The sequence below is a fragment of the Gavialis gangeticus genome, unplaced genomic scaffold (assembly GCF_001723915.1).
Source record: "Gavialis gangeticus isolate Ggan-Ray unplaced genomic scaffold, GavGan_comp1, whole genome shotgun sequence".
NCBI classification, from domain to species: Eukaryota; Metazoa; Chordata; order Crocodylia; family Gavialidae; genus Gavialis; species Gavialis gangeticus.
The window spans coordinates 50,044,865-50,058,608 of NW_017729004.1; the positions used below are offsets into that span (position 1 = coordinate 50,044,865).

Consider the following 13,744-nt stretch of genomic DNA (forward strand, 5'->3'; position numbering starts at 1 on the left):
GCCATCCCCATTATGGTAACATTCACCACCACTCTGTGCTTCTGTGTACTGTCTGCCGTTGGTGAGTACCAAAATTGTCTTGTAACAGTGGTAGAAATGGGTCTGGGGGTCAGTACAGTCAAGGTCTTGGAATGTATCCCTCTTTGTTACATGGTAAAGTGGGTTCCCTCTATGCAAATTCGAGTTATGCACTGTTTTCCAGGAACGCATGTACAGCATAAAGTGAGGGAAACCTCTATTTTAGAAAATAGCTTCTGTAGCAGTTAAACTCTTTGGAACAGGAGTACCATGTACAGGCAGTCCTCAGCTTACAATCTTTCGAGTTACAGCATTTCGCACTTCCAACATTTACAAATTGACACCCTGTTTCAACTTTCTGTCATCGGTTTTGACTTTAGAACACCACGCCATGCCAGCGAATAAGTTTGCTGCATCACTCATCTCCCTGGAGAACATCTGTCCAAACTTCCTTGGGCACTTTCTTTAAGAAAGCAGACAAGACTCCAGAAAAGCCTGCAGCCAAGACTCCTGACAAGACTCTAGCAAAAAGCCCTTCAAAAAGTCCAGAAAAGTCACCTCAAAGAAGTCTTTCCAAATCAATATGATTGCTATTTACAATATAAATACAATAATGTAGCTATATTACTCATCTATAATTGATTGAGTATAACGTTCTAGGTTATTTTTGGTGAAAATAGGGTATTGGGCCTCGGTTCAGAAACCAATCCCCCATTTGTAACACTGTTTCTTATGGGGAAATCGGTTCCAAGTTACACCGTTTTCACTTAAGAAGTGGTTTTCAGGAACCAATTGTCTTAAGTCCGAGGACTGCCTATACTACAATAAGAGAATACAATGGTATCATTTATTCAAAGAACAGTACATTAAGGATTATATTTTATTAACTTTGCCTGAAGTAAAATATATAGCATATTTTTATGTCCGAAGTGGGTTTGGCCTGCTACATGTTATGATAGAAAAGGTTATTTGGGCTGGCCTCTTTACTATTCATTCCATCCACGAAGAGCACACCAACTGCAGATGCTTCCTCAGCCTGACTAAGGGTTTTTAAACCCAAAAGCTTGCTAAGAAAAGTGGTTCCAGCTATTTAAGTTGGTCTAATAAAAGATATCAGATTCACCCAAAGAACCGTATCTGCCTATGTCCTTAGACCAACACGGCTACAACCTACAACCCTGTAACATGTTAGTCTATCATGTTAGTTTATTAGTGAAAATTTACACTCAATTCCAAAACCAAGAGTTTGAATTAATTTATATATATATATATATATATATATATTACCTGTATGGTAGTTGCAAATTTTGTCCATACATAGACTCAAATTTTCTTTCCTGAGTCAAAGCTACAACAGTTCGAATATTTTCTATGGCTTCAGAAGCAATCTGTATTGCAGAAAGGACATGTTCATTAATGAAAAAACAAGGTTGCACAGTAGTATTTAATTCTAACCTGGTAAACATAGCTTGGGGTAACTATTAAGTGACATAGAGTATGTCTACAATGCAATACAAGATGTTACTACAGCATGACTAGCCTGGATAACAGAAGCAATAGTGGCTAACTACAAATATTCAGGAAGGTAAGGGGGAGGTTAGATCAAGTTAAAAATAGCCACCGGACCTAAGGTAAGTTAGGATGGGGAGATAAGCGGGAGTGCGGGGGGGTGCAGACAGGATCTTCAGGGGGATCAGCGGAGTAGGTAGGGTCTGTGAGAGGTTGGTAGGGTCTGGGAAGTTTTGGCGGGGTCAGGGAGGACTTGCAGGGTCTGCTGGAAGGTTTGGGGGGAATGGGGTCTACTTTTAGCTCCATGACCCTGCCACAGCAAACCGAAACCCCCACCCCTCACCCTGCTGGGACTTACTTCCTTCCCCCCAGCATTGGTGAATGCTGCTATAATCAGTACTGGGAGCAGCTTGTGTGATGGGGGGCGGGGGGTTGAGGGGAGAGCTGGCTAGTCTGTGGGTGGTGGGACCAAGAGGCTGGGGGGCTAAAAATAGCCTGGTGCTGGGGGTGGGGTGTTTGGAAAAGTGTAGCCCGAAGACTGGGGCCAGTGGCTGGGCTTTTCCAGCCCTGGGGCTGCACTGGGAACCATACAGAATCTCCATTCACCAATTTCTCATATCCTGTTTTTATTTACACGTGGAGTTTTACACAAGCCCTTGTTCCATCTCCTATTTAGCTCTTTTGTGTCTGTTTCTCCCTCAGAGACCTGAGGAAGGGTATTGTAGTACAAAAAATATGTTTAAATCTATCCCAACCATGCAGTGGGTCCAATAGAAGATATCACCCACAAAAATTCTTGCCTCTCGCTTTCTGGACCATCACAGCTATGACATCACTTCAACACTATCAACACACTTCTGAACATTTAGGGGAAGATTTTTCATTGCATTTTGGCATTTAATTCCCATTGGCTTTGAGATTGAAAATCTACCCTTATTGGTATAATAAATAAAATAGATAAGGGGGAGCAGATAGCTCTTTGAAAAATGGCTAAGGAGTTAGGCAAACAATCTCTATTAGGAATCTTGTGATGCTTGTGAAACTCTGACTCAGAGCCCACTATTATATCAGTGGAATTTACTTTTAGCTATTGAATATGAATAGCAATATTTTTGATAGCAAAAGAGAAAGTGTGTTACAGGCCCCCTTTACACCTTACACTTAAGGCATGATTAACCTTAAGTTGTAGCCCAGGTATACGTTCAACCAATGAATGGTGTAATAAAACAAGCAATAAGCTAAAAATTAGTTCACAGAAAATGTGTAATAACTTTGTAGTTTGTTCTAATCACACCATTAATTGAACACATAGTCAAGTGCTCCCCTGTGGCTGGGGCAGGGGTGCACCACTGGCTGCCAGGCCTGCAGCTGACAAGCATAGGTGGTGGAAGTCCAGGGCTAACGGGGCTTAGCCCCCAAAATGTGGGGCAGTAGTGGCAGCACAGTGGGCCACAAGGCAGCTTGGGCATGGGCTCTGGGTGGCTGCAGTGGGCAGGGGGGGCACGCACAGACACAGACATGCAGCCACAGCCTGCAGTAGCCCAGCAGCATGTACAGCACTGACCACCACAACAGGTAAGTCTGTTGTAGTGAAGGGACATGGGGGAGCAGATTGAAGCCCCTGTGGTGAGGGAGGGAGTGGGGCTGGGGTGAATGAGGCCCCGGGGCTAGGGTGGGTCATAGGATGCTCAGAGCCTGGGTGGCTCATCCAGGGTTGCAGGGGGTGTGGCGGGGTGGGCTTCCGCCACTGCGTGCACACCGGTGGAGGCCTGGGGGGCATGTGCCCCCCAAATCTGTGCATAGGGCAGAGGTGGTCTGCCACTGTGGGCTGAGCTCTGCACCCTGCAGCCACTGCCCCTGAAGTGGCGCAACGCCGTGTACCTGCCACGTGTTGATGCACATGTGGCATGGCAGGAACATGATTGTGTGAATTGTGCATTAGATACCATTGCACATTCTGGGTATTATAACAATGTAAATAATATCAACTAATATGCTCTTAGTTTTAAGTTCATTATCTAGCATGTACAGCAATATGTAAATGAAAAATAACATAACACTATGGAGCATGACTTTCCTTAGAAGCAATGTACTTTTGATCTATTACCAATGTCATATATGACAGGACTGTACCTTTAAGCAAGTTAAGCTTCATTGGACCCACCTTTCCTGCAATTTCCAGTTCTTTCTTATCCTTCTCTGCATGTCCAGACAACATTTTCATTTCAATCATTCCTGAGATGGCAATAATTGGCACAATGGCTAAAAGCAAAAGGGTCAGCTGCCAGCCATACACCAGTGATATAACAACTCCAGTCCCAAGGTTAGCTATGTTTTGGGCAATTAAAGCCAGTCTGGTGCCTGTAGCCTAAAAGAAACCAAAACCCAAATAAAACAACTGTATTGCATATTTCTGTGTAGAAAGGCAACATGAACATTAGACATGGATAATACTTATCTAGATGATCCAGAAGCTGGTGCAGGCTTATTTTCCAGAGCACACCTGAAAGTGCTTTAATTTTGCTAGAGGGAGAGTTTTTGCCACATGCTTTCAAAGATGACTTTACTGCCTAGTTTTTTTTTCTTTGCTGTTTGCAGTAATACCTCTCTCCAACCCCAAGTTTCCCTCTGATCACTCCAGATTTTCAGCTGTAATTTAGCATTTTGAGCAGAAAGTTTAAACAGGGAGTTTATATAGTTCATAGTTTTTGTATTTACAACTATAACTTCAAATCTGCCAAGTCTCTTGGAACATACAATGGCGTCATTTGGAGAGGAAGCAGGACCTTGAGCTAATGATATTTTTATCATAAAACAATACAGCTCAGTACTTAAGTTAAGCAGATGCCTAACTTTAAGCATGTCAGTAAACTTACTTATGTAATGGAACTATTCACTGTCTTAAAGTTAAGCACATGCTTAGGCACTTTGTTGGATTGTAACACTAATTATGGCAACACATGCTACATAAAAATCTGGTTTGATTAAGTAGTTAACTTTAAATAAAGTTCTTAGATTAACAGATTCAGAGCAAAATTGAAAGCATAGGAAAGTGGTAATGCTCCAGCCATGAAACATCTTCCAGAATGTTATACTGAAAACATATATTACAATATCTAGCATTATTATATGTTTCAATTGTGTGAAACCCAAAACTCTTTAATAAATAAGAATATTTTGCAATGGACACCAAAATAAGAATTGCCATCTAGCAAATCAAATCTCTGCTGTAACTTTGCTATATGCCAATATAATATATGCCACTTACGCCTTTCACTTGGGAAGCATCATTAGCAAGTCTTGTTGTTAATGCCCCAGTACTGTTTTTAGGATCATCAAACCAGCTGATGTCCTACAAAACAAAACACATTTCTTAGAATCTGAAAAAATGTTCTAGTGTTCTAAATACCCCACAATAAAATCTTGGTTTACGTAAAATAAATCATTTCAATTTGAGTTATTTGACAACATGATGTATAGTATGGAGGGTTCCATTTTTTTATTTATTTTTTTTGGAGTGAATCAAATTCCATATCCCTTATATGTTACAATTCAAAATAAACTGCATTAAGTGCAAGTCCCATTAATTTGCATTAACACCAATAGCACTATGTTATCTCAGGCCAAAAACAATTGTACCAGGTATTGTCACTATGTCACATCAGCACATCTTTTTGATGCTGCCCAGAGTGGCATGGGCAGCCTGCCAGAGCTTGAGCTCCTGCTCTGGCCTTCCAGAGCTCCTGTACCCCCAGGAGGGCCCTTCAGGCCTGCAGCAGCCTGCTCTGCCCAGCCTCCTGGCTGTACCCTCTACCAACAGTTCAGGAAGCCCAGGCCAGCACCTGCCATGACAGATCCACAGCCCCAGGGTGCTGGCTGCCTGTCCCCAGGCTCTGGCCCCTAGGTACCCCCATCCCACAGCCCCGCACCCTAGGATGACACACATTGGACATTGTAGATCATTTTCATGGGGAAGATGGTGCTTTATTGTATGTAGGTGGGTTGGGTGGTTGAGGGTCTCTGTTTGGGGAGGAAGAGGAGAGGGGGGCTCTGACTGATGTAAGGGAAATAAAAACTTGCTCACTGCAGACATGTCTCAGAAGAACATGGTGCTAGGGGCAGGCGTGGGTTGGGGATCCATGGGGGGCAGTGCAGGTGGGTTAGAGCAGGGAGTGCTAGAGGAGGTGGTCAGCCATTGCCTCCTGCACTCAGTGCCCTGGCCCCACTGGCAGGTGCGCAGCTCTCCTCGTGCCTTGGCAGGGGTGGGCCACCACTGTTGCTGCCACCACAGGTGGTGCCTACCACCAGGTGTCCTCTGCCCAGGTGCCTGCCACCTGCCACTCCTGCCAACAGGTGTCCTCTGCCCAGGCCTCGCAGAAGAGCACCCCTGGGGCTTCATAGATGCTGTGTAGCACACAGGCTGAAATGATGACCCAGGGGAGGTTGTTCTTAGTAAACTCAAGGCAGGCAATGAGGGTGCACCAGTGGCTCTTGTGGCGGCCAAAGGCACACTCCACCAGGACACAGGTCTGACCCAGGCACCAGTTAAAGTGGGCCTGGCCAGGGTCCAGGTTGCCAGAGTAGGCCTGCATGAGCCAGGGCAGGAGCAGGTAGGCAGGGTCCCTGATGAGCAGGGGTGTGACCATCATAATGCCCAGCTGCAGGTCCGGCACCAAACAGCTGCTTTGCACCAGGGCTGGCAGGCCAGAGTTCCTGAAGACACGGGTGTTGTGGGTGCTGCCTGCCCAGCTGGCACTCATGTGTATGAAGGCCTTGCAATGGTCTATGATTAACTGGAGCACCACAGAGTGAAATCTCCTCCAGCTGTAATAGGGGCAGTCACCATGGGGCAGGCAGGTGACAGGGAAGTGGGTCCTGTGTAGGGGCCAGATGCACCTGGGGTATCCCAGGCTGTGGAACCCCAGCACCACTGCCAGGGGGTCATACACACAAAGCCTGGTGTCCCTCAGCATATCCTGGAGGGCACCACAGACCTCCAGGATGGCCTCCCTGATGGTGGCCTTGCCCACACCAAACAGGTGGTTGATGTACCATAGGCTTGCTCGTGTGCCCAGCTTCAGCAGGGCAAGGGCCAGCCAGGTGTCCACAGGGAAGAGTGGGTGCATGGCAGTGTCCTGCTGCACCAGGTGCAGCTGGAGCTGTTCCAGAAGATCCTGAAAGGTGGCCCAGGTCATCCAGAATGCCTCCAGCCACTTCTCATTGTCCAAGGTGTGCTGGACAACATGCAGCCACCAGTCCACTCTGGCCCAGTAGGCCAGAAGCAGTGTGGCTGGAGGCCCAGAAGGGCGTTGGCAACTCCAGTGGTGGTGTCCTGGAGCCCATCCTCAGCATCCTTGCCAGGGTCTGGCTAGGCGCATGGGGTTGAGGTGGAAGGTGGGTAGCAGCTGTGGCCCTGGAATGATGCACAGCAGGCAGGCAGGCAGGCAGGCAGTTGCTGGACCTGGGGGAGCTAGAAGGGCCAAGAGGGCCATGAAACAGACAGTGGTCAGCACGGGAGAACCAGTGTGGTGGCTAGCAGGAGCCCAGAGCACTGGTCATTGCTGCCAGGGTCAAGGGCTGGAGCAGCCATGGTACGAGGAGGCACTGACAGCGAGGAGAGTGCTGCTGTGTGCTGCCCCTCTGGTGGGCACAGCTGCTCTTGGCCAAGGAAGTGGCTGGCCAGAGAACAGCATGTGGGACTGGCTTTTAAGGAGGGCCTGGAGCTCCCCCTGGTGGCAGCAGGGGACCATTGCAGTGCCCCAGGAAGCAGCAGCAGATTTGCTGCCACTTTAGCAGCAACTCTGCTGCCACTTCCCTGCATGTGTAGACACCTGCCCGGAAGTGTTTACTTGTGAGTAATGTACTCATGAGTAAACTGCTGCCATAGAAAATACACATCTAGACATGTCCAGTGGACGCATCTACACAAGACATTTACTGTGCAGTAGATTAATTAGCTGCGTTGTATATGCTGCACATCTACACAGGCCCCCCTATTAGGAGTAAACTAATGAAATCCACAGCAGAATAGTACTTATATTTACAAGTTAATACAAGTACTGTTCTGCTTCCTAGTTTTTTACTCTGCAGCAGTGCATGTGTAGATGCTACCCCTGCTGGTTAGGCCCATGCTAAAGTACCCTCACATTTAGGTACTTTATAAAGGTCCCAGCCAACCCCTCCACAGCACATTGAGCCAAGGGGAGCAGCCCCAGGCTCACAAACTAAGCCCTTGGCCCCCTGCCAGCTGAGGCTGCTCTAATCTGGCTCAACATGCCCAGGTGCACGTGAAGATGCTGTGCTCAGGAGCAATAAACTTTCAAGCAATAAGCTCTGGCATTTATTTGTGCATCTTAATTACACATTTAGATGTGCCCAGTGGTGTCTTGGGCTATTGTGGTTAAGACAGACCAGGTTCTATAGCTAATGGCATACAGGGGAATGATGTGATTAATTTTACTTCCAGCTATTTTTGTTTTCCCCAGTTGAAGGACCTCATATCCATTTACAGTTTAATTGACTGGTGGAAGCCTTCAGTGCAAATCTAAATCAAGACTCAGATATATATGCTTCTGAATGTATAGCAAGTCACCTTATCTAATGTACTACTGCATCCCCATACTCCTGCTAGGAGGACATGCAAGCGAAGTAACTCAGAAAAATCAGCAGATGAGAGTAGTGGCAACAACAGATTTAGGGCAAATTTCTGGTTGTCTTTCAATACAAGGGTATCATTAATAGAGTTATACCAAGAATGGAGGATGTGGTGTAAGATCCTGGAAAGGTTTTTATTTCTCCCTATTCATTGCCTATCAAATAGAGGCTTGCTCAATAGTGTTGCAGGCTCAGCAGTACAAGTACAGTACACACTGCTACTGAGTGTTCAGCATTCTACAGGCATCAGGAAAACAGAAAATCGCATGGCGTGTACAAACACCCTCTGACTATTTCCAACTTTTACTGTGACTTCTGTAACATAGGTGTTACACATCTGTAGTTACAAACTTACTCCTGTACTAGTTGGGATTAAAATTAAAAATAATTAAAAAGGCCTTTATCCAGCCTCCAGTTTTGTAAGTGAAATGGGTCAATCAGAGATACAAATATTATAATTTGTACCAATAATTAACTGTGGAACCTTAGATACAAGTGAAGTTATCTGGAAGTGCAATGATGATAACTGCATATTTAAAACAAGTTTGAGCTTCAGAACTGGATTCCAGAAGACAGCACTTTTCTCTCTCAGTTCATGTAGTTAGGCTTAATCTACACTCCAAAACTGACTGATTTAATACAATAAAGAATGCTTACCCTTTGTGTAGACATTCTTAAACAGTTTTAAAGTGCCCTTTTACCTGTCTAAGCATCGCTTTAAAGGCCATGAATCGAAGCCTCATTGTAAGGATCTCTCCAGCTTTGCCAAATGTGAAACCCTGTTTGAGATGAAAGAATGGTTATTACACAACAAAATAATAAAAAATATTTATCAGGTACACACTTAAGTGAATACCAAAAATCCCACATTTTAAAAGTTTTTAAGGATGCCTATTTATATCCCAGCTAGTTTTAACAAACAAACCATCAAAAAACTAGTGGAAGTACCTTTCCTAAAATGGTGTACAATAGTCACTAGTAACCTTTTTAGATTATGGGGTAGAATGACCCAGTTGGGTCAGAGTTGAGTGGGCAGATACTAGGACCTGACTGCTGCCACTTCTCTGTGCCATGGCACAGGACAAGTCCTCACTACTGCTGATTCTCTCTGCTGTGGCATGGGAGAAGCCCCCACTGCCAAACCCTCTGCCTACTGAATGGATCCAAAGCCCCATGATTGCACCCTAGAACAAGCTGCTCATGGATTGGCTATAGATTCCTGACCCCTGGTTTGAAGCAACCCCTTGATCTTATTTTAATTTTACTTATGTGAATTACTTCTTCATCCAAAGAGATAATTTTGAATATCAGTAGCACCATCTTTCTGGTATGAGGCAATCAATAAACTAGCTATGCTTCATCATTGTATACTTAGCTAACTACAAACATTCTGAGAAGATAACACATTGATTAGTCAGCCAAAATAATGAAACATACCTGAAGGAAAAATGTAAAAAAAGAAGTGATTCCGAATCCTAAAAATACCAATGCATACATGTCGGTGGTATTTCTAACGATAGTTTCATCTTTTTCTACATAAGCCTATAAAAGAATTTTAAAATTTTATTTCATTGAATCAAACTAAGAGATACAATCTTTTCCTATATTTTGTTGTCTTACAAACTCACGAACAATGTCAATGTATGTACTAAAGATGATTAATGGCATAACAAGTAAATTACATGCTGGAACACAACTTTTTCTTAGAATTTTGGAATCTCATGTAATACTTCTGGATTTTTCCAGATTAATTCTTCATCACTACTTTTCCACAATAAAACGTCAGAATCAGGCAGAATTTCTCCAAGGGAGTTCCCATTGTGAAAATGAAGCAACTGCTCCTACACCTACATTGAAGCAGGTTTGCTGCCTGGTACAGAATGGAGGGGAGAGACTGTTATGATCCATTCTTATCCTGACCATCCTCTCCTGTAGGGAAAGACAGTGTAGCTGGCAGGGCAAAGCAAAACAAACAAACTTATTAAAAAGTGTGTGATGTAAATGACAAGCAACCAGAAAACCTTCTGGATAGAATTTTCAGTAAATACTGGAATTGTTGTCCACTTGATTACAAAACTAGAGTAACTTATAAAACACAAGAGTGACAAGAGAACAAAACAACTTAAACTAACTTAACACTGGCCGCATCTACACGAGATGCTGACTTCGCAGGTAGCATCACGTAGAAGGAAGCATGATGTGACACTATTGTGCAGTAGTCAAGTTACTATGCGGTCAGCATCACCAAAAAGCTGTTTAGCAATGCTATTGCAGAGTAACTGTAGTCAAAAAACCCCCAGGCTGAATCAATTCAATTTTTGCATGTTTCTTCAAATTACATAGATTGAATTGATAAAGTGAACTACTAATGTTCATTTTTGAAACCAGAAAGGCAACCAGACCCCTGCAGTGGCCCATACCAGTAGCCAGAGGGTGCTAGAGCATGCCTCTCAGCCTGAGGACCATTGTAGAAGGCACCAAAAGGCAACTGAGCAGGGCTCATCCTTGACTGGCTGCCCAGGACAATGCCTTGCTGCCCCCTCCAGGGGGAAACGGTCCCTTCAGCCGCAGGCTGGCTGGTTCCCTGCACCTCAGTGGGAGTTCCCCACCCCTCACAGGGTCTCCCAAGCCCTACCCCTGGTGCAGAGAGAGGATTCCCCCCTTCCCACTCCTCAGTATGGTCTCGCAGGTGGCAGAGGGAACAGTCCCTCCAGCTTGAGGCTGGCAATCTCCCAGCCCCAGTGAAGGTTCCCCACCCCTGGCAAAGGTGCACTGCCCCCCATTTCCCCTATCAGAGGCAAGGGGGCAGGACTAAAGGATCCCAGCCCAGCTTTCTGGGCTGCAAGGGTGTGAAAAGCCATAGGGAGGGGTCTTCTCCCCCCTTGTTTTGTAGACTCAAGCTGTGGGACCAGTGCCAGTCCAGGTGGGGGCATTCCCTGCCCCCTTGCTTCTTGCTCCCCCAGCAGCAAGAGCAGCTGGTGAGGGGGCAGGGCTAAGGGTCCAAGCCCTGCTCTGTGTGCTACAGGGGGGAGAAAAGCCTGGCAGAAGGGGTTTTCCCCTCCCCGTGCCTTGCAGCCCCCAGCTGGGGATGCAGTGCTGGGCTGGGTGGGTGTATCCCCTGCCCCCCAGCCTCTCTAAGCCAAGGGCAGTTGGTGAGTCGACAGTTGGTGGCCTGGTTCTCTGGGCTGCAGGGGAGACAAAAAGTCAAGTGGAGGGGGCTTTCTTCTCTCCATGCCTTGCAGATCCCAGCTGGGGGTCTAGTGCCAGGCTGAGTGGGTATGTTCCCAACCCTGCCCGCCCAGCCCCTCAGAGGCAAAAGCAGTTAGCAAGGGGAGAAGGAGGGGTTGCTAAGGTGTTTTCTGTGCAGACCTGGGCTAGGGGAGCTGGGGGTTCATTCCCCTGACCCCCATCCTCACGGGCACAAGCAGAGGCTAGGGAGATGAGGCTTTACTGCCTCAGCTCTGTGTAAGCAGGGGGATGGGGGCAGCTGAAGCAGAAAACACAACCCAGGGCTGCAGAGCATCCTGGGATGCTGGGGGACTATGAGTTAAGTTGAAACAGAAGGGGATCTTGGACGGACATCCCATAAACCAGTCTGACTTAAATCAGTGCAGATACTACATCCATCCAGGTTTATCTTAAACTGGTTTTGGCCATTTTGAAACCGGTCTATGGGCACTGAAATTCTGTTCTGTTACAGATTTAAACCAGTTTCAGATCACTTAAATTGGCTTACGTTCAACTTCTGTCCCAAGCCTTATGTCTGAATTCCAAACAAAAAAAAAATTCTCTGTAAAATAACTTATAACTTATTAATTATTATGTATACATTTATCTTATAATTATTTTTCCTGATAGTTTTCTGCCTTTGTGTATATTTTGGAAAATAATATATATTTAAATAGGCATTCATTCCTTCTAGTCCATTTTTAAACATATCTGCTTTACGACAAATATATTTTTTTATTTTTCTTTTTCTTTGGTTTTTAATTAAAGTAGTAGCAATTTATATTTTTCTTCATTGGAATATATAGTCCTGTTTTTGTTGACATCAGCTTGTTTTTGTGGAGACAACCATAATGTCAAAAGCAGAAGATTATGACTTGAAAGGAGGTAGAACTAGTACAGGTACATGAAGTTGTGAGCAACATGGAAACTATTTATTCTCATTTATCTTTAATAATAATTAAAAAAAAGTAGAAAGATGCGGAAAATGCACAGTACACAAAGAAACCTGTCTTTGAATACCATGTTAAGTGTTTTCCATGTGGGGTTTGAAAGAATTCTGATAAAATGTTTGAAGAATATCTTAACTCATTTGTTTATGAGCTTAATAGGTGCTTGGAAACTTCAAATACAAATCTATTTTATAAAAAAAAAAATTTTGTCAAGTCACAGGAGCACCTAGGCAGAAATTAATCACTGCATGAAAGACCCAAACAAACAAAGTCTATATTCACTAGAACCTTATTTAAAAATACTTTGTTATTAATATACATAAACTCAACAAATTCAAAGGAGGCAGATGTTTGCCTTTATTAACATTATCCTAATAAATTCAGGTATCCAAGCAAGTGTAATAAATTGTATTTAGAACAAGTTTCAATGTCTTCTCCTACTTGAAAAAAACCTTATAAAGCTTACAAAGAATGAAGAAGGTATCAAGACAGTGACCAAAAGAAAGCTAGTTTAATAACTTAAGTGGTGCACATAGCCTTTGCAAAAATGCAAATTCTAATTATACTGTCTTTTCTAAAGTGTGGAGAAGATAAATCAGGATATAAGGTGCGCCATAAAAGAGGCAGCATTTCTAGCAGACTAGCTCAGATGTAGTTAGGGAACTTAACAGTGATATCTTCATGGTAGAACCTCACCTGGCAAAATTACAGCTCAGTAGCTAGAATGCCTACTGGAGAATTCTATCTAGATGTCCCCCTTTCCTTCACCTACTCCTGGTCTCCCCAACACAGGATATAATCTAAAACTTGAAAAAAAAATCTCCATTTATTGTAAAACAATGTCAGTGTATTTAGGGATAAAAATCAAAAGTAAAACGAGCAATTTGACATTTTACAGACTTTATTTAACCTTACCTCTATAATTTCTGAAAATATGATTGAAAACGCAGGTTGTAAAGCTCCATTGATAATTGCACACAAAGTCCCAACGACAAAGTAAGGCCATTCAGTTTTGTTTAGCTTCATAATTTTCAGAAATGAAACTGGAGGTATATCTTCCTCCTAGAATATAAGGACCCCATTAGTACAAATATGTAATGCACCTATCAGAAAAGACAGTTTTGTGGATACTCAGTTGCTTGTTCCCAGTTACTTATTGCCAGATACTCAAAACTAGTTTCATAGTTGGTAGGGTCAGAAGGGACCTGAGCAGATCATCAAGTCTGACCCTTACTTTTCTAAATAAAAAAATATATATACATTAAGTATGGTACATCTTGCAATACCTCTTGTCTTGTCAAGATGTGCACTTAATACACCATATTAATACCTGAAAGAAGAGATAGAAACGTGTGTGTTTCTGCAGCAAGGGAGGTCTCAAGTCA

General features: G+C 44.1%; 1 protein-coding gene across 1 annotated transcript in view; it reads right to left on the reverse strand.

Annotated features, from left to right (window-relative positions):
* The window catches only part of LOC109291375 (phosphatidylcholine translocator ABCB4-like), a 116,211-nt gene that overhangs the window by 26,323 nt on the left and 76,144 nt on the right, over positions 1-13,744 (reverse strand). Inside the window, exons 17-22 of the mRNA XM_019508366.1 lie at positions 13,275-13,421; positions 9,619-9,723; positions 8,883-8,960; positions 4,796-4,879; positions 3,692-3,895; positions 1,306-1,406 (exon numbers count right to left, since the gene is read on the reverse strand). Of these exons, the coding sequence (XP_019363911.1) occupies positions 1,306-1,406; positions 3,692-3,895; positions 4,796-4,879; positions 8,883-8,960; positions 9,619-9,723; positions 13,275-13,421 (719 nt within the window). The remainder of the gene's footprint in view (positions 1-1,305; positions 1,407-3,691; positions 3,896-4,795; positions 4,880-8,882; positions 8,961-9,618; positions 9,724-13,274; positions 13,422-13,744) is intronic.